The following is a 21089-nucleotide window of genomic DNA, read 5'->3' as shown; positions in this document are numbered from 1 at the left end:
TTTTGTTGCGTTGGAGCTAGAGGTAGGAGAATTAGAACTAAGTTTAGGTTTTTTGCCTTCCCCTATTCAATCTCTTGCTTCTCCAGAGATCTAGTAATGGCTAATGACAGCAATTAAAGAGCATTAGATCAATATTTGCTGGAACTTATCTTCCTACTCCTGGTTGGAGTCAGACACCACAGTTGATGGTCTGTATAAACCAACGCAAACAGCCATTACACTCCTGCCTCTTTCTCCCTATCTGCCAAAAGCTTGCTTTCAGGCCAGTGTCATTCCCTCCTGTACTGGCAGAAATGCTTGTGCAGTCACATGGTGAATCAGATTGTAGAATTGATATGGACTAAAACTAACACCCTCACTTCCCCTCCCTTGCCACTTTTGGTTTTACTAGGTTATTTCTATTATTTGGTTCATCAAGTGGCCACACAAATGCTTGTGCAGGCATAAAGAAAAGGTAGGAGTGAGCAGCTAAGGGAATTGGAAAAACTTGATTGAACATAATATGATCACAGAACTACAGATGACAGCTTCTCTACAGGCAATAAAGAGGTAAAGTAGTTTCTTTCTCAGAGATTTGCTATCACCCTTCCTCATGCTCCTAGGTTTTACGGACTAAGTACATTAGAACAGAAAGAGATCAAACAACTAAGAGATACTTCCATTTCTTCTTTCACGTTGGCACTTGGACCTGAACCGAGAGATTATCTTGACTCTGAGATGGTACAGGTTTTGACATTGATAGCCTCTTCTCTCTCTCAAGCTGCTTTAACTCTAGGTTGCTTTTCCTGAAAAGGTCTTCTGCAGTGTGCTTTTTCTTTGCAAACATCTTGGAACCAGCCCTTTGAAGGCTGAATCCTCAAGCAATGCTTGAGAAGAAACTTCCTATAACTTCAACTCAAGAAAAGGAGAAAAATAAAGAAGTGAAGGCCACCACAGAAACATACTGCACAAACATATCACGTATCAGAGAACACCATAATTTAAATAAGCACTCATACGGATGGTGAACAGGTTGGTGAGAACTAACACTACCCACGAACTGTAGCAGCTGTCAGCAATACTCAGGAACTAGTAGAAATTGGCACAGTAGCCTAAACGCAAAGACAAAGGCCAGAGCCAGCACTAACGCACAGCCTACCAGTAACTCGAGACAAAAAAAGTGTTCAAAACAACACTTCTATTACTGGCACTACTCTACATTTCAAAATTCCCCAAACACCCACGTTATAGGTTGTAGCACAACTTCTTAGAGGACGATCTGCATGGTATTCTGCAATTTAAAGTCCTCCCAGAAATAAAAGTCTATATAAACACACACACACACACTCATGAAAAGCACCACACCACAGAATGGATATGGTAACGTGAAAGAACTGCAGCAGGCTTTTTATCAGTTTAGAGCTATCTGTGTCAGACCGATACCCAGCATTAGTCCCGAGAGACGTGAATTGTGCAGCACCCCTGTCTCATCTACCCCTTGGAGTCTCAGTCTTTTTAAAAGTGTCTAGAAAGAAAAGACACAAAGCTAGAGGAACAAAGTCATTTAGTCAAAGAATAACTTGAACACAACAAACTGTCAACCCAACTTAGCTCATTTACAGTCATTTTACTCACACAGAAGCTTCCAGCTTTGATAGGCCAGCCTTACACTCAACTGTGTGATAGTCAACAGGTATTTAAATCATTGCTTGAAAAAATGATACAAAAGACAGTAGTTTACTTTTCAACAGGCAGATGTTAAGCCTTGCTTTCCTTGCAACTCTTCAATAATTTAGGATGGTACCGGAAAGGCCTCTCCTTAACCATTATCTCCAGCTTTTATCTGGTACAAGGATCATACTGCACAGTTCACCAGTGCATGGATACCTTTAGAACATAAACCAGGGTCATACAATTCAATTTACTAACTAACTGAGTGATGAGCATACAGTGGGACATTAATTTCTAAGAGAAAAAAAGAGGCAGTCATGAAGGAGACAGCAAGAATTACAGGACAGAAGCCACATGAATTCTGGTTCACTGAAATCTCACCTTGCAAAAGACCAGATTTCCAGCCACATCCAAAAGGAACTAAATTTTCAGTTCTAAAATGTCCTTGGAACATCTTGAATTTCTACTTATTCTCAGCCAAGACAGTCTGTACTCAGTTCAGATATATAGCCACTATGCCTGACCTTAGTGCATTGTTTACTGTGAACTCAAGTTCCATACCAATTGGACTAAACTGAAAGCTGATACAAACACAAATAGGGCCAGGAGTTTCAATGCCCACTTTTGGTTGATTTATGTTTCCTTTTCTCACATTACACACCTTGAGCATGCTGAGACAGCTATCTGCTAAGCTATGAGAAACAGGCGCAAGTACCTGAGGACCAACCAACCTCACCTGTGTGGCCAGGAACCCCACTTAACTCACTGTAGAACTAGAATCAGCACAGTCTGAAGCACAATATGAACTATTCATGGTAGCTTTGACCTGTCTTTACACATTTTAATAATCTTTATGGAATCTTTACCACTGAAATTTTGGTTACTTCTTCCAAGTCTGTTTCAAGTGATTCCAGCCATTATCTCTGGTATAGCATATACTATTTTTGCTTGTACTAAACTTGTAAAGAAGCAGACAAGCAGTCCCCATTTCACAGAAGCCATTTTACACTTTCTCTGCTTAACAGCTATATTAACAGTAACATTGCTAGTAGTTTTATACTTAAAAATATGCAACATTCTAGGAACCCCATTATCCCTATTATCCAGATACTACAGTGGTTCTACTAACACCAGAAACACAGATGACAGCGCAGATGAGTTGAGAACACCTCCCCTTCTCCAGAGCTTGACAGAACCTGGAACAATTTCTAAAGTCAGACCTGGATGGACTTGCTATACTGGTGCAGCTGCTTTGTGTGTTACTCTCCACCTTGGCAAGGCAGCAGTGCATGCCAATGCTGTGACTCTTAAAAAGATACTAGCACTTTGGCACCAAAGAAGAGGGGAAAAAAAAAAAAAAAAAGAAAAAAAAAAAGGGGAGGCATTTTCAAAGCATTGCAAGCATGCCTACAACAGCCAATGGCATATTTAGCTAATATGGTTAGTCTACAATATAGGTGTGGTTCTGCAAAATGCCTAGGGATAGTTCCAAGCATAAGCAATCAGCCAGTAGAGAACAGGACTGCAGGCAGATTCTAAAAGCATCCTCCCTGGAGCACACGTATCACTTGAGTCAGTAAGAGTTCCTTACGGATAAAACAGCAGAGGCATTCCAACTGTTTCCACTTTCCATCTATCCAGAAAGCTCAAGGAAAAGCACAGAATAAATCAGATTAATGAAAGTTAGAGAATGGATTGTGAAAACAGATTTTGGTATTACAAAAAGACATCCTTGGAAGCCCTTCTGAAGAATTATAATAATTTAAAGATCTCTTCCCTTCCTACTACTACACACAGAATGATATTATCTCTTTGCGTTCTGAAAACAGTACTGACACAGCCAAACATCTTTAGCCTCCATGTCAGCCTTCCAGAGGAAAATGGAGGTAGCATGGACAGGGAAGCTGACAAATAGACTGATCGTGACCAGAACTAGTTCACAAACAGGAGTATCATGCCACACAGACAGGAACCTTTTTGCAGCATCAGAGAGCAAAGCTGGACTGATTCAGGTTCTCAGTTGCTATAGTGACAGATTTTCCCATCCTTGTCATCTGCTGGCCCTTCAGCGTTGCCGCCTCTCTCCCCCTGCTTCAGCCAAATGCTTGGCTAAAGCAGCCAAGCTGTACGTGCAAGACCACGCAGTCGCCACACATGCACATGCTGTGAAGACAGACTCGCAGGTAATCTGATTCAGATCAATCTCTATAGCAACCCAATCTTTAGTCCCTAGATCTTAGCCTGTTGGGTCTATTTATAGAGCAGCTGCAGCCGCGCTCCACCCCCTCCGCTCCGCTACCAAAGCTCCCAGCACTGCCCACACTACAAATAAGCTTCTCCCCAGCACAAGGACTGCCCGCAGCCAACGCTGAAACATACCCCTCCTGGCACCTGCGGGCCCGTGAGCTAGGTGACGGCATACTATCTGCAACACACTGAACGCCTCCCCGTTGATGAGGTTTTCCATATCCACAAATACTACAAACATCAGAAGTCATTATTGCGCACAGAAAGCCAAGTACCAACAGCAGCGGACAAAATCCGCTTATTCAGGTACCCACAGGATGCTTCCACAGATATCCACAGCAGCTGCTCCTTTAGTCTTGCACAAAAAGGACGTGCAAAAGGACGTGCAAACCGTGCCAATGCAAAGGTGCAACCCTAACAGGAATTTGCAGGCAGCAGCAAAGGCAAAGAAGTGGTCCCAGCAGTACCTGCCGCACAGAAGCACAGCTGTACCCACCAGCAGATATTTGAAAACCATGCAGCTGGGACATTCATCTACTAATTGTTTAAAAAAAAAAAAAAAAAAAGAAAATATAAAAAGAAAAATCAAGACTGAGGCCTTGAATGAGCCGTGAGAGATAAGCATGTGAGAAAGAACGGTATGCAAATAACTGTTATCTATTTTATTCTACTACACTCTTGAGAAAAACCATCAACAATAAACTAATGCAGGAGAAGCATACACTTTTACAGTACTCTACTTGCTAACAGGAAGAAGATGACAGATTTTAGCCTCAGCCCTAGTTCATTTTGCACACTGCAATTTAGGTTAAAGACTTATTTTCCTCGCCTCCTTTACTGCCTGAAATACCTCTCTCGTGATCCTCCCTGCAGCTCCTCATAGTGCAGGGCACGCAGAGCACCAGTCACCATCTTCTCATAGAACATAAATTCTGGCATAAAAACCCTCTGTCAACCCGGCCAGTTCTCTTGCTCTACACTGTTTGAATTTAAATTCATCTTTTATTTAAAAATAATCTCCAGAGATTTGCATGACAGAAGAGTAACACAGGAGCTTTGGCTCCCTGCCCTTCACTCTTTTCAAGTCTGTCCTTTCCCCCCCCACCCTCCTTGTGCAACATCACCATCACAAAATAAAAGAGCCTTCTCACCTATTTCTACCTCATCAGCTTTTCATCAATCCTCAAAACTCCAGTAGCAGCCGCTCATACACTTTGCAAGGAGGCAGGGGAACAGCAACTGAAAACCTCAAAATCTACACAACACCCCTGAACTGAATTAGCCTTACCGTCTGCAACCACTACTGCAGTACATTCTTTTCTGAACCAGAACTGTTTTCGGCTCAAGTTTTAAGCTGAGTGAGAAACTTTCTTGCTGCTTTTGAGCGCAGCCTAGACAGACCCCAGCACCCATAAGATGCTTCCATTCCCAGCCCTCTGCCCAGTTCCCGTTTGAGAAGCAGGCCACAGTTCCCGTAACACAGGCACCAGCAGGTTTTTTTTTCCAAAAGCCAAACACTGCAAATGTACAGCCATAAAAAATTAACAGGAAAACAACAAAGCGTGTGACATTTACATTGAGAGAACTGCTGGATGCAGCTGCAACTGCTAAATTATTCAGTGCTCTCCCCTGCCACCGTGCCTCCCCAGCCACGGTAAGCAGCTCTAGGCCAGGAGCTCAGAGAAGAGACGTGTACAAGAGGACAGCGGGTAGAAAAGACACACCGCAGGCAAACAGCGAGGAGTGCACCAATGACTAGTGGCTTCTCCTCTCACATAGGTTTCAAGCTATTCAACTCCTCATTTAACAGGTGACATCACTCATGGCATCACCAAATACAGGCACATTCAACTCTCCTTCCTGGAGATGGGCCCCACGGGGACAAATGACAGGCTCGCTGGGATCCTGACAAATTCCAGCCGTTTATAAGGCAGAAAAGGGGGGACACTCACAACCAGTGTGGAAACACACTGAAACGTTGCTCAGGATAATGAGAACTGGAAAATAAAGAGAAGTATTTGAAATAACTCAGTTATTTGGCTGTTGTTAGCACCACAGAGCTGGTACTCAGAGCCTCACATCTGTTTTGCCTTGTCTTAGAAACACCCAGCCTGTCTCCCCGGGTGTGCCACCTGCCCTGTTATTCCTTCCCTCCACACACCTTCCTCTTCTCCCCATCAACACTGTGGAAGATCAGAAATTCCTACTCTCAAACCAATCCCACTATTAATTTTGGTGATAAATCATAGTACCAGCTGGTCAAAACTGAAAGGAAGTCAAAGAGAAGAGCCCATTTTTAATCTGCTAAAGCTCTGCAACGTGACAAGCGCGTGTTTGGCAGACTCACCCACGTGTAAACACTGGGGGAAGGAACCTCAGAGCGAAGAAGGGATAGGAACCATCTCAAGCGACGGTTAGGGCCCGCAAGTGACAGAACAAGGGGTCCTGAGAGGACCTTCTGGACATCAGCAGTCACCACGGCAAAGGAAGGAGGGAAAGCAACAACACCTGCTGGATGTGTCTGAAGAAAAATGAGAGAAAGAGGGGAGAAACGAGGTGGCCTAGAGGACCGAACAAGCACGCCCAGCTTGTAGCTCCAGCACAGCACAGTTTAACCGCTATCGAGTGGAAACAGACACAGAAATGGCAGCTGAGTGGCTCGGTGTTCATGGCTGAAGCAATTTTGATGATTACCGGTTTTAATTCCTAATCATCTTTATCACAAAAAGCACTCCTCTCCTCCTGCTGTGTGACGAGATGTAAACAGGCAGAGGCAGAGCTTCCCATCTCCTTTCACAAGGACCTTTCCAGAGCAAGTACAATATACCTAGGCAAGCAGAGATCCAGGGAAGCTGGCGTCAAAGCTATGGGCAAGATGACGATCAAACATTTGATACTGACAGCGGGAAATTCAGGTAGAATATAAAGGGAAGCAGGACACAACCACGGTGCTGAACTCACAGATGTGACTAAGAAAAGGAACGGATTAAGAAAAAAAAGGCTGCTCTGCTCATAAGATAACACACAGTTCCTGGAGGTCATCAGATATGCTACTGTCAAGCTGGGTATCTTTGTCCCCTGTGTAAAAAAAACAAGGTTAATTTCCTGATTCTCACAATACCACTTAGAAAAACTGTTTAGAAATTAGTTACAAACAAAACAAAAAGGAGAGATCTGACAAACATTACATGATACATCAAAAGCGACATGACAACTAGCCCCTTTTTGAGGGCTGCCCCTGCTGTGAAATATTGAAGGCTGTAGGAGAAACAGAAAACCATGAAACTTTGTTCCTTGCTGCTACACTGATGCATTATTTCTCACAAGGACCTGGAAACACAACAGTCTCTCATTTAACGGCAATGCCTAGGAACACAGCATGAGAACTGCCTCAGCATAGGTAATTTAGGCATACGCAAGCAGCACTTCTTACTTTTAAATCACTGCAAGGGCCCTGCTAGTCACGGTGATTAAAAGTAAACACAACCTCTCACAATTCAGTGGTTTCTGGGCACCAAAATGCATGGCCTCCCCATTTGGGAGTTCTCTGTTATAAAGAGATTTTAGAGCTCCTGGCAGTATGTGGGTCATTTCTTCAGAGTTTTGCTGGGTTTGGGGTTTCAGTTGGTTATTCTAGTTCCAAGAGACAAATCAGGAGCATGCTCCTCAATCATCAACAGTAATTTTCATGTGGTCCTGACAGGTTTAAAGGCCTCCAGTGACAGAGATTCTAATCACTCCAAAATTATTTTCTAGCTCAGGCAACAGAGCAAAGACCAGCTGAATTATACAGGCTCAGTTAGAGAGAGTGAACAGCAGGTCGTCATAACAGTTTTTCATGGCTCTCGAGGTGGAGAAGGAAAAGCAGCAAACCCTTCCATCATCAAAAGAAATATCACAATTATTCCACATATTAACAGATTATCCCACTAAAAAATATTCCCTTCTAATTGATGCCTCATGCTCCTCATTTTTATTTCACTTTGTGTCTCGTTAGGTCAGTGACGATGCTTTTCCTTCATGAAAATTTATACCTTGAGATAGATGGAAATCGTTTAAACTGGGGAAGTGGTATTAACCTTGCATATCAAGCTCTCTCATTCTTGTTTCTAAATCCTTTCCTCATTGCTAGAAATCCCGAATCAGTAGCTACATTCTGTATTTTCTACTAGTGCATTGAATAACTACGCTAAAACCTTTCTGCTAAGGGGCTGCCGGGAAATTTAATGCAGTATATCTTAAATGCAGGCACAGTAAGGCCAAAGGACATTTGCAGGAATTAATCTGTGTTGTAACATACACATTGTCTGCCTCCGATTCCTTCCTAACGGAAATTAAGTGAAACATTCAAATCTGTACTTGGTTTTAACAAAAAAGTATCAATTCCCATCTTGCGAGCATGACAGCACTACCCACCTAGTTAAAAACCTACAGTGTGAAATGACAGCCCAGTCACTAAATTTTACATCATTTGTTATCCACTCTCATGCACTAAATCTCTAACAGTATTTTTTCCCCCAAAAAAGAAAGTAATTTCTCTAACAAATATATCTGGGAAGAAGTATCACAGAAAATCTATTAGCTCAAGTGCTGTAAATTAAAAGTCATGAACAGATTTATTCTCTTAGAATTCAGCAGTACTTGTGACTTGCTAATGTAATACCAGAAATTTTCATAAATATTTGGGTTTTCAACTGACTGATTGCAAAAGATATTAAATAGACCAGACTGAACATCTTTCCAGAGTATGTCTAGTATACCCTGTCTATACATAACTTGAATATTTGACACAGCTTGAGGCAGAAGGAAAAAGCTATAAATGATGAGCCTCTGTGCCCCTCACCCCAAGCCAGATAAAATCAAAGCCAACATTAATTTAATTTAGGAAGATGATATGAACAAGTGTTTTAGTAAGACTTGAGATGCACTGATGCCTCTAGCATTTCTACTACACCATCAATCCTGATATTCTAAAAACTAAAAAGGTACTTTGGCTAGGTGGGCAAGGCTTAGTGTTAAAAATCCTTGAAACTTTTATTTCGCTGTCTCCAAAATCCTTCTGAAACAGACTGAAGTTGGACTTCATTACATACATACCCTGTCTGCTTTCAAAAGAGTTACAGAATGGTATCAACATTGAAGGAGAGGTTTGCCCTTTTTATGTTTTTCCACGAAAACTTTAAACCAGAAGACCTATTTTTTTGCCAGTTGCTATGCAGCCTTTGGTTCACTACCATTCATGGCTTTGGCACATAACCCATACATCATGGAAATACATCTTGGACATATTATGTGTTTTGTATGGACAACATTCTTTCAGTGTGGACATTACTGGATGGGAAAGAGGAAAATAAAATTAGAATGGTTTTAAAAATAGAAATGGTGTGGAAACTAATGCAGTAGGACTCCAAAGCTTACAGCTTGAAAGCCGTTAATTCGGTAAAAACACAAAAGTCCAGACTTGCGATACAACTGCAGCACCACTGGATAGGCATGTGCAAGATCTTTTAGTGCAGACAAGGCTATTTTCCAAACAAAAGTGTTCTAGAGACTTGCTGATGATTTTGCATTTCATTAAACACACAGTAAGATGCTTAATGAGTGTATAAGTAATTCCGGGGTATATTAAATTGGGTCCAAGAGCTATGCATTTTCTAACAACACAACAGTAAAGCAAAAGAACTATTTTATAGCTGGAACGATCAATCAGTTCAGTATTACATAACATGTTATGAGGGGATGGCCAGATTAGATCCCGCAAAAACTACATTTCAGCTATGTTAGATGTCTGAGCTGCTGTCTCTGTGATGTGTCAGGATTGCAGATTTTTATTAGTGCTGAAAACAGCAAGTACTTCTTGTGCCCATCCAAAACAGTTCCCAAGGTTCAAGCAGTATCAAGTCCAAAAATGGAGACACTTCCCAAATAACCTATATTTGGATGACTTCGGTTTGGTTACGTGACTCTGAAGACACCACAATACATCTTCCCTCCCCTTGCTTCTGTCTACCAGTAGCATCCTTTTTGCAGAGAAGTGATGCCGCAAAGAGCACAGCAAGGACACTTGAGAGTATACCAACAGAAATGCTGACCCAGAGTTGCACTGAATGTAGAGAAAATGGCTGGCTTGCCTAGGGAAAGCACAGCGTATTGCCGGATTCACAGTTCTACCTTATCTCCGTGGGGCTGCGAATTTATAACGTATGTTATTTTGTGTATGTCTGAAAACAGCGTGGTATATGGGTGACTTCGGGGGGGGGGGGGGGGGGGGGGGAAGAGAGAGAAGAAAGCCAGACAACAAACCAGTTTCCCCAAGGCTTATCATTTCTCTAAGCACTTCTTTATCGTGACTCCACACAAACAGTAATGCAGACCAAGCTTTCTTCCCCTCCTCCGCCTGAAAATAGAAGTGAGCGACACAGCAAGGTGGCGACACCCATTTCTAAGGCGAAAATGCTCTTGATTTATAGGCTACTTCATGAGAAATTGCCCAGTATAAAGCGGATTTCCTATTCTATTGTCGCGGAGAGTAACAGGATCTGCTGTTTACAAACCAGGGAGCAAAAGCACCTTTCCAGCCACATTACTGCAGCAAAATCCCTTCACAAAGCCGCACACCTAACCTCTTCGAAGGGGATCGGTCCGCTCTGCCTCTCCCTTCTACCTGCCCTAACTGTCCTGCGCGCTTCCTCCCGGCAGGGAGCGGGGAAAAGCCGCCGGGAGGCCCGGGCCCGGCCCTGCCCGCCGGCCGCCCCGCTGCGCGGGAGGGGAGCCGGGCCCCGCGCCCTCACACACACACCCGCCGCCGCCCGAGCCCCCTCCCCGGCCGGCCACGCCGCCATTTCCAGGCTCCCCCGCCGTCCCCTGCTCCGCTGGAAACCCGCAAGCGACCCCCTCCCTCCCACCTCCCCAGGGGCTGCTGCCCGTTCCCGCCTGGGGACCGCTCCGCCACCGGCCGGCTGCCGGCAGATCCCCCCCCGCCCCTCGCGGCGACAGCCCCCGGAGAGGCCGAGCAGCACAACGGGCCGTCGAGGCGAGCGGCCCCGCGCAACCCCGCCGGCCAGAGCCCCGGGACGATAGGGCAGAGCTCGGCCGGCCCCGCTCCCCGCAGCGACGGGCCACCACCTCCGCCCTCTCCGAGCAGTGACCTTGCGGAAGGGCTCGCCGTACCGGAGCATCCCCACAGCGCCCAGCCGGGCGGCCGCGGCAAAGACCGGGGCGGGGGGGGGGGGGGGAATCTTACCGCCAGCTGTCCGGCTGCCGATCACCTCAGGCAGCTCCGCGCTCCCCTGCCCGATACAGGCGTAGCGGCGGTGGGGCAGGCTCCCCGCTTTTGACCTACACACGCATCCCACCGCCTTGCGTGCCGGCCCACAGGGGACACGGGCAACCGCCCCCGCTCACCTGCCGCCCCGCCGCCGCCGCCCGCCGGCCGCTCTGCGCCGCCCGGTCAGTTCCGCACCGAGCGCCAGGAGCGGGACGCGCCACCCTGAGGGAGGGAGGGAAGGAGGGAGGAGCGGGGCGAACCACTCGCACCCGACGGCGGGGGGGGGGGGGGGGGGGAAGCGCTGCAGGTGGTTCGCGCCGCCGGTCGCCGCGCGGAGGGGAGCGCTGTGGGGGCGCGCGGGGAGGCGGCAGGCTGAAGGGCAAGATGGCAGGGCGGGAAAAAAAATCCTGCGGGGACCCAGCTCTTCGGACCGGGCTGCGTGGAGATACACTGGAACATTTCAGCCCCAGGAAGCTTTCAGACCTCGTCCTGGCAAGCAGAAGGTGAAACCTCCTCACAGCAAAGCCCGGCTCCGGGCCAGCGAGAGGCACACGGATAAGGAAACAAGGAGATGGAGTGCTGCGTACTTCCACCCTCAGCTACTTACTTGCTGATCTGCTACTGGCTTCATAACATTACAAGATAATTTGGTTATTAAAAGCTTGAGGTACAGCTTTTTTAACGCCTTCCAAGCTCCTATAAACCAGTACACTGCGCAACCAAATCTGTTTATTAACAAAACCAGAATTACTGAAGTAAACCCAAAATGCAACCAGAACCGGAATGTAAGTATCCCAATGGTTTGGGAAAAAAAAAAAAAAAAAAAAAGGTGGAGAATAGTGAAATACTTGATATTCCACATCTATACTACCCATTGTAGAGGAACTGGGATTTCAGAAATACACCTGTCTTTTCTTCCTCCTGCTGTTGATCTGAATAGACCATGAGCAAACACAGCTGTTGCATAAGGGTACAGCCAACAGGGAACACCTCCTGCAATTGCAGTTCAAGCACCCCCATGATTTCTCCAGTGGCCGAGTTAGCAAAATGAATTTGAAACAGATAGGGTACAGAGACTTGGAGCGGCAGGACTGAGCCTCAAGCCTAGGTAGCATTTTGCAAATATAAAAGTGCAAAGGGGCCACTGACCTCAAGGAACCTTCTTCCCCCACACCTGCTTCAGCTCCCTGGGCTAACCTGGGAAGCTGCTATAAAACAAAATAACTAATTCTGTACTGATCTGCACTTTAAAACAATGAGAACATGAATATGCAAACAAGGAGCTTGTATTTGATTACATGATAATGAAAAGGGATGGAGAAGCCAGAGCCCAGAAGAATCACCATTTTCACCACTGCCATCAACAGCAACATTATGGGTTGTACCTTGAAAATCCCTCAAATTTACATGCGGTTTTTCTCTTCAAATTAGTAAAAATGAGATGCAGCTAAAAATAAAGAAAATGAAGCTAAAAATGAAGCTGCAGCTTCATTGCCCCTGCCTATTCTGCCTGTTGACGGCCTCATTCTTTAGAAAATCCTTGCAGTACGGCCCAGCCATCCTTTTAATCCACGCAGGGCTGGCTTGAGCTCTGCTTGTTACTCCCCACCGCATACCCTGCTCCAGTCTCCTAAGCCTATTCCTATTCCCTCCTCCTCTGATCTAGTAGTTTCCAATTTAAATTTTATACTCTAAGGTAATGCAGAGGCTTCAGCAGAACAGCCTGTGGTGTGGAGCCTTGCTGAATTGACAATTGCTTTCCTTTCCCATTGTGGCAGGGGATTGTCAAATGCTTAGGAAGCAGCTAATGCTGGACAGCTCTCTGCTTCCCCGGTTCTACCGTTGCCTTTGAGGTAACGCGCGTGGACAGCTATTCCTGCTGCTTCTCCTGTGCTGATCATTTCTGATGTATTCATACCAGGTAGCAGCTAGGATCCTGCTGAAATCCACTCAGCAGCCAGGGGCACAGTGGACTCCTATTTCAATTTTGGTGAACCACGATATGCAGAAAATGGAGTAGAGCACATGAAATAAAAGGCTTAAATTCTGAACGTAGCTGTACAAATCAAGGTGACGTATGTATGGATAATTCATGGTCTTCATGACATGGCTTTAATCCACTTCACCTATTTGCCAGCTCTGGCACACAGCAAGGTGCGTAGCAAGCTAAAATCTCATAGTAGGGGCCCAAAGGAACTGCTTGGGGTTGCACTATTTCACCACTTCTTGCTTCTCCCCAACCTATATACTCACTTTCATATCAGCTTTGAGCTTGATATAACAAGAACTTACTCCACCCTCCTCCAGTCTAATGACAGGACATCAGAGAATGTCAAAATCCTGTATTAGGCTTTATTCTTTTATATAAACATTAACATTTCTCAAACAGATTAGTTAAAAATACAGATTTAAACAAGAATTTTTGCAATTGCAATGAGTTATAAAAAACAACAGATTATTTTACAGATTGTTACAAGTGCTTTACAAAGGTGCAGAGTGAAGGCCAGTGGCAGGGGACCAACCTCAAGTGCAAAATGGACACGATACCCTCACCACGGGCATAGCGCTCAGATACACAGCCAAAAAAAAACAAAAACCAACAAACAAACAAAAAAACGAGCCATGTGAACCTAGGCTCTTGGGATGCTCACCGGGCAAGCAAACATAGACCCCTGTGACAGAGAAGACTCATGAGACCAAGCTACCAGGTTACTTAAGGTTACATCTCTGAGATCAGCCATAAGATGTTGTTTCTTTGAAAATGAAGAACATGTTTTACAACAGTATACTTCTCTTCTGTCAGACAAAGTATTGCTGTAAATCCTAGAATACTGATGGATGTGGATACTTAAGAACTTGGGGCATAAATCCAGTGTGGATCTCACAGTGCCCAAAGTGAAGAAAGGATACAAGACCCAAGCGTCCTTCTAAAGCAGTTGGCACTCCTCATACAGGAGGGACCTCCATATCCCATGACCATCACTAAAACCTTGAGCAAGTACCTTGGAAAGGCTTTGGCAAAAGGAAGAAGACGCAAGTGGATCTGGTTACACCCAATATTCCTGCAGCCCATGATCTGAGAGTTGTGCAGCCCATAGCTTACGCAATGCCCACATATTTCATTAAATGCAGTGTGTCCTCTCTCCTTGGCCGATACATCTTCACACCCACCTTGGAACACATACCACATGCTCCAAATTCTTGGAAGTTTTTGAGATCCTTCCACCACACCTACCTTGCCTAGGTACCAGTCCTTCCCACCTATCTTTCTTCTATTCCACCCCTAAAGATAAAATCTATGCCCTGATTTGTTTTGAGCTAAAGTTTTCCAGCTGTTAGCAAATCAAAGGTAAAGTGAACTGGCTTGAGAACCACGATGAGATAAAACTGCAATGTATTACATTAAAAAAATCCACTACTTTATGCCTGACATCTTTCTGATGTACAGATGTTCCCTACACAGAGGGCCATCCTATTAGACAAAGGGCACTACACACTAGAGGAATCCTTTTTCCAAAGGAGGACCAGAATGAAAGGGCAGCTCTAGAGATGAAGTCTCATAATTAAGAAATAACAGCTACTTCTCTTGGAATCGTTGTAAAGGGCAGCACACACAAGAGATTTTATTTATAGGAAACCCAGTGAAACCCCTAGAACATCCACATTGACTTCCCTGAGCTCCTCAGATCCAGGTACACTGGGGACCCTGCAGAAGCCTTTTGAGCTGGGTTACTCTCAAATAGAGAGGGTTTGGCAAGTTCCTGCAAATTCATTTTCATAATCAACAAGAGAGGAGAGGATCAATGGGCAAGCCCTCAGGACCTGCTTAGAGAAGAGAAAGACTCTGAAGAAAGAGGGGGGGTGTGGGGGAGGAAGGTCTTCATTTCTACCATTTTCAGATGTTTCATGTTATTCCTTTGGGGTATGGGCACTACATCAAAACCAACCCCCTCATCTGATGTACCCCAGCTGCCTCCTGCATAGTCTCATGACAACTTTGAAACCCCAGGCTCATCACTGCCTGCACTGCCTAGCCCAGAGTTCAGTGCTTTGGAGAGGGGAGGCTGGCTTCTCGTTAGCAAAGGCTGGGAGATGGCATTATGTCGGCATATCAGTGCCCTGGGAGCATGCGGTCACTCATGCACATCCCAGATTTCTGAGAGCAGGGGAGGGAGTTTCTTGTCCTGCAGCCGAAGGGCAAACACCTGTTCAGAGTGGACACTACTTAGTGTCCGAAGACTGACCAGCTTCATTAACATCCGTGGAAACATCAGGCGGTCCTGCAGAGTCAGACAAATAGACAGTTGTTAGTAAATTCACACTAAAACTTTGTTCAAAAAAAATTACCACACCAGATGATGCATTGTACCCTGACTTCCTCTAAACTCGGCATTCTCCAGGAGGCGGCAGTGTGGAGGAATACAAATACTACACCACGTCCCAAAACTCCAGACTCTCCCTGCTGGCTAAACTATGTAACATGATACAGGACAGAAGGCAGTGACAGTTCACAAATCCTGCATTTACAGCTGCTACCAAACAGCCACAGAAGGGAAGACCATGACAGTACAGGCAGCAAGAGACCTGTTACAGACAGTACTGCAGGAAATGTGCCTGCATAAACACAAAATCAGTTTGCATCATTGTTGATGTCCTGGTCAGGCACTTACATTTGGTCTGTTGATGCAAATGTAAGAATGAAGGGCTTCCACATAGGTGTGCTGCAGCCTCTCCACCAGGGACTGGTCCTGCACATTCGGTCGGTCTGCCAAAAAGCAGGTTAGAAGTAAGCAGATTGCCACAAGCAGCTTCACTGAACTCTACATACCTGCCTAACCCCAGTCCCTCAGTATGGTCTCTCCCCAAAACCTCATCTAGCATTCACCCAGCACAGCTGGCAGAGTCATCCACAACTGCAACAGCTATGTCAGTTTTCTGTATCTGTTCTTTCTCAGTGATGTCTACTGCACACGGGGAGTCCAATCTGACTCCTCTAGGGATGGAAGGTTAGAGAGACCAAACAGCACTATATGCGTTTCATCTCACACTCCTGTCCCAGAAGAGATGGGAAGCTGCCCATTCAGAAGGGAATGGGAAAGTCTCTCCAGCAGCTGAGCCAGTTAGAAAACAGGTACAAAGGAAAAAAAAAAAAAAAAAAAAAAATCATCTTTCAGGTCAGAAAGACAAAACAGAAGTGAAGAGTAGACGTAGCTTCTTTGCAAAGCCCTGACCTGGCCCAGAGCAATACTGGTCTCACACCCAGAGTATCTCTACTTGACCACAAGATGTCACTCATGCCGCGTAACCTCCATCACACCAGAGAAGCGCCAAGTACATCGAGGGGACAGTAAAATAGCAATTTCTAAATGAGGAAGACAAATATTGGCTGATTTTCCTATACATTTTTCCAGCAGTGGGGAGTCTGATTTTCTCTGGAGGTGGCACTAGAAAATTCAGAATATAATGAATACCCTAAGCAGAAGTAGTAATACAGTCCCTTTACCACTAGACTGTATAACTCCCTCTATTACTCCTCTTCAGCTTGTGACCTGCCTTAATTCTACTTTCTTTGCCCTCTGACTCACTGCTGCAGCTCTTCAGATCTCCCTGGCTTTTTACCTGCAGAGAAAATGTTGATGGCGATTAAAAGTGCATATTCAGCATCATTGAGCTGTAGCTCATTCATTCCCTTTGAGAACTCAAAGATGGGGTTAATGAACTCAAACTGCAGACCTGCAACAAACAGCAGAGAACAAGGTGAGGCAACGACAATTATCTCCCGTCTCTCTCTCTCTCTCTCCCCCTCTCACAGAATAAGCTGCCAGAAACCCACTGCAGTACTCCAGGGAGCGGGGAGGACAGGCAGGCAGGGAAAAACCCTTACATTATGTTCCAAGTATGGCTGAAACCTCCCTTTACGTCCCACCACTACTGGTGAGCACCAACAACGGTGGCTGAGCAGTCAGGCTCTAACTGTAAAATGATGCTATATCTGGGTTTTCTTAGAGCCTTAAATGCCCCACAGCACATTACTAGGAAACAGCTAAAGGAACACAACATCAACTATCAGGTAAGTCTGTCAAAAAATCAGAAGCCCACAAGTACAACATTACACTTTCCACTCTCACACCACCACCTCCTTCAAACCCAGCAGGCCTCTTCCTTTCGACGAAAGCTTTAATCCCATGCTCCAGATACATCTGAAGTCCATCTGAGCTGAAAATACATAGTTCCAAGAAGTCTGAAGTATGCCACTTCCTTCAGCTCAAAAAGCTGGGAGAGCTGAGGCAGAGCCTGACTTAGGCTTCCAATCACCTTTGATAAATGCAGTCAGGCAGAAATGCATTGATATTTATTGTCTTAACATATAGAGGCCACTGTCGAATCAAGTCTCTTTGTGCTACGTGCTATACAATCATGCTGAAAACTTTAGGCCTTTCCCCCAAAACAGCACCCAAGTTTCTAATTTCCTGCAGTACAACTGCATCAGAGAAGGATGAACAAGATGGAAGGAATCTTTCTGGCTGCCTGGTTTTTGCCTTCCTAATAATTTGAAGAAAAGGCTACCAGGAAGAGCATGAGAGAGGAAAGTTGCATATAAAAGCCGTCTCAAGTATAAATGGTTCAACAGCTATCCAAATAATTAAACAAAACCAACCAAACAAACAAACAAACAAAAAAAAAAAAATCACACAAAGGACAGCCAAAGTTTCGTTTTCAGAAATGCTGAACATACACACTTCCTGTTACTTCATCTGAAATTACAGACACTCATTGCTCCTGGAAAAATAGACTTCAGAAATCACATCACCACACACCATCATCGTATACTGAGCTTATGAAATGTCTAAAGCATGCTGCAGGGATCTTCAGTGCACAGTATAGACTTCACATCAACTGAAATGTAATCGTACTAATGTCATCACTCAAAGCACCCATCCAGATTAGCAAGTGATATACTTGCAAAGGAGAGACTACGGTTTGGTTTTTTGTGATCTGATATGCCTCTAAGACCACAAGTCCACGTCAGACCTCTACCAGCAAGGAAGTTCACACCAGCTGCTTGCCCTAGGTGCACTCTTACAGCAAGATTCTCATGCTGTAAGAGTCCAAATTTTCCAAAGCAAGTTCACACCTAAAAAAAGACATTAACTGAGCTAGCATCACATGTTAAAAGCAAAAAAGGTTTGTAGGGCTATTGGTCTGGTCGTGTTTGAAACCTCTCACCTGACTTCACCTTTAAGGCCCCACATACTATTTCCAGCAGCCCACATTAAAATGGAAAAAAATGAAAGAACACAAGACAGGGAAGGAAGAAACACCTGTCTAATGCACCACCTGCTTTGGCGAAGTCATCCCGATTATAGCTCAGGTCCTTAAGAAAGGTGATGCTCTCAATCTCTGGATTGTAGCGCCGAGACGTCTCCAACAACATCACCTGAAAACAGAAATAGATATACTTGATTTGAAAACAGGAAAGAATATTACAACATCGATGATTTGCTGAGTGTTAGAGCATCTCTGAAAAAAACAAAAAACAAACAAAAACCCTCCAAGCAGTTTCTCGCAGAGTGATTAAAAATTCCAAGGTAAGTTCTGTTGCATCCTTTATGGTATCTGCTTCTGGAAAGGGCGAAATACCTGCATACCACTACCAAGGCTCTTGCCTCATTCTCCTCCATGGCCCTTTGCCAGTATAGCCTAGCACTGTGGTAATGGTCCCATAGCTGAGGTCCTTCAGCCTGCCATCCCCCAAAAAAAGGGATGGAACCAGTTCTCCAGGTGGGTACTCCAAATTCTTTCATCTCTGCTACTATGTATTGTGGTGGAGCCAAATTCTCACCTCTATGGTAGATGTCTTCAATAAAGCGATCTGATCTTCCCTGGTGAGCTCCAGGAAGCCAGGTAGTTGCTTGGCAAAGTCCACAATCTCTTGCACAGAGATAATTGCAAGTTCTGTAAAGTGAGCAAAACGCTGCTGCCTTGCTTCACGGTTATTAGGGTCAGGAACTTGGGGCCACGGCTGTGGGAATGGGAAGAGACAGCATATATATGTGAAAGATGGAGCCAGGGGCAGAAAGATGAGAAGATGAAGTGAACAGAGAAAGAAAATGAGACACATTGGGATATCATCCTTTGCTATTCTTTACAGAACTTTAGCCCACAGATGCAATGCCTAAAGTATCTCTGTTCTCCCAAATAATTTACCCACAACCCCGACTCCCCAAACTTTGCTTTTTCTCATTTTGGGTACGCTAGTAGAGTTTTTACCGTCACTTTGAGCCTGTCTGTGAATGAGCGCTGGTTGCACTGCTGTTGAGCGGCCACAAGCTTTTTTATCATGCTCAACTGTTCAGGTGTCAGTTTGTGGGAAGGGCTTGGAGGATTCGGAGGGTTCGGATGCACCACAACTGTCCGAGCCTGATCGTCTTCCTGCTTCTTCAGTTTCTTCAGTCGGATCTGTTCTTCAGACAGAACATCTAAAGCAGGAATAGCCAGAGATCAATCATGACATAGGAGTGCACTGGAAACCACACTAAACACAGGGTAACATGCTGTGGATGGAGAGGCAGAGATCACAGCTACCTGTATCTGGTATATCAGAGCATACACAACACAGACAGCAGACAGTGATTCTTCTTATTTGTTTCTCCCTCTTTTCCCCACTTTAAGTTGTTCCATTGTCTTTCTCTTAATCATACTGTCATGCTAAGTGTTCACAAAGGACAGAAGCTCCCTTCATGATGCCCTGCAGATCTCAAAGACAACAGCAACTTTCCCCACTGAGCAATTTCCCAAAATGTCATGTTATAACAGATTCCAGCAGGTGCTCTCTTCACATGCCATGGTGTGTCCATCACATTTTATGTTATCCTGCTGTTGTGTCTTTTTCCAATATTGCTAAATTAACAGCTTGTGTCATTTCATCTTCCTCTTGAGAGGCCAGAGTCAGTACTGGATGGAGTTCAAGAGTGAAAGGAAAACTCTCTACACAGCCCATCTGCAGCAGACTGTAGAATAGTAACATACCACAAGATGAATAATGAAAGAATAGCTTTGCATAAAATGTACTGAGGACCGCAAGTCCTTCAGGAGTAGGGTTAGAAGTCTTCTTCAGTCATGAAGTCAAAGAATATGCCATTTAGATGTAACATTTTAAGCAATAAAACAACTCAGAGGCATGTGTTGTGAAAAATCTTATTGGACCTACTGCTCATTAGCTAATTTAAATACAAAAAACTGTTAACAGCCTGTAACTAAGCTAACTGAAGAATTCACTGATCTGAATGTAGAGGAGGTTTGATGTTTCTTTAAGTCAAAGCTGCAAAAACTATCTGCAAGCTGCATCCCAAAAAAGGAAATTACCAGACATGCCTGGATTCAAGGATTATCTTCAAGAGAATCATCCTGTGAGTTAGTGATGAACAAACAAAAAAGCAGAAAAAGGAACGACTGGGGAAAAAAAAAAACAAAACAAACAAACATATCTTCGGGAACAAAAATAAAAAACATAAAGCTTGACTTTGCAAACAAGATTTTTAAAGTGCTAAAAGATTTTTTGGCTACTTTTTATGCTCAGGTAACAACAAAACATAGCTGCTACACAGGAAGGCAGGCCCCAAAATTGAACAAGTATATACTTGCACTTCTCAAAAGAATCATGTTAAACATGAAGACAAGAAATGGAGAACTACTGTGAGAGCACATTCTGAAATGGACAGTTCACAGGATTGGAGGGAAAGAGGAAGAACACAGGACATTCAAGCTGAGAGTAACCTTTATCCCTGACTTCCAACAGGGAGGATGCATGCACAGGTACCCTCACAAAAATTACAGTTCTAACAGCAAAGATGTTCAATACAATTACCAAATTAAGGGGGATCTGTAAGATTAGAGAATGTTAGTCACAGTGTTAGTTTAAGAA

At 44.6% G+C, this 21089-nt stretch overlaps 2 protein-coding genes across 47 annotated transcripts in view; both read right to left on the bottom strand.

Annotated features, from left to right (window-relative positions):
• The window catches only part of MADD (MAP kinase activating death domain), a 76787-nt gene extending 65396 nt beyond the window's left edge, over nt 1–11391 (bottom strand). For 11 of the 43 annotated variants that reach the window (XM_041127832.1, XM_041127900.1, XM_041127845.1 and 8 more), the window contains exon 1: nt 3624–3727. The gene's annotated coding sequence lies outside the window, so the exon portion shown is untranslated. Of the gene's footprint in view, nt 1–3623; nt 3730–11140 lie in introns of those variants that run through there. The other 32 variants (XM_041127895.1, XM_041127903.1, XM_041127928.1 and 29 more) reach the window with 8 other exon arrangements.
• A 2111-nt stretch (nt 11392–13502) lies between these two features.
• NR1H3 (nuclear receptor subfamily 1 group H member 3) overlaps nt 13503–21089 on the bottom strand; it is a 29634-nt gene continuing 22047 nt past the window's right edge. For all 4 annotated transcript variants that reach the window (XM_029998447.2, XM_029998475.2, XM_029998466.2 and 1 more), the window contains exons 4-9: nt 19436–19644; nt 19008–19187; nt 18503–18602; nt 16784–16897; nt 15835–15929; nt 13503–15444 (exon numbers count right to left, since the gene is read on the bottom strand). In XM_029998447.2, coding sequence (XP_029854307.1) covers nt 15298–15444; nt 15835–15929; nt 16784–16897; nt 18503–18602; nt 19008–19187; nt 19436–19644 — 845 coding nt within the window. In that variant the 3' untranslated portion in view covers nt 13503–15297. The remainder of the gene's footprint in view (nt 15445–15834; nt 15930–16783; nt 16898–18502; nt 18603–19007; nt 19188–19435; nt 19645–21089) is intronic.

The sequence above is a fragment of the Aquila chrysaetos genome, chromosome 2 (genome assembly GCF_900496995.4).
Source record: "Aquila chrysaetos chrysaetos chromosome 2, bAquChr1.4, whole genome shotgun sequence".
NCBI lineage: Eukaryota > Metazoa > Chordata > Aves > Accipitriformes > Accipitridae > Aquila > Aquila chrysaetos.
The sequence above is the reverse complement of the archived record's forward strand: the minus strand, read 5'-3'. Positions and strand labels throughout refer to the sequence as shown.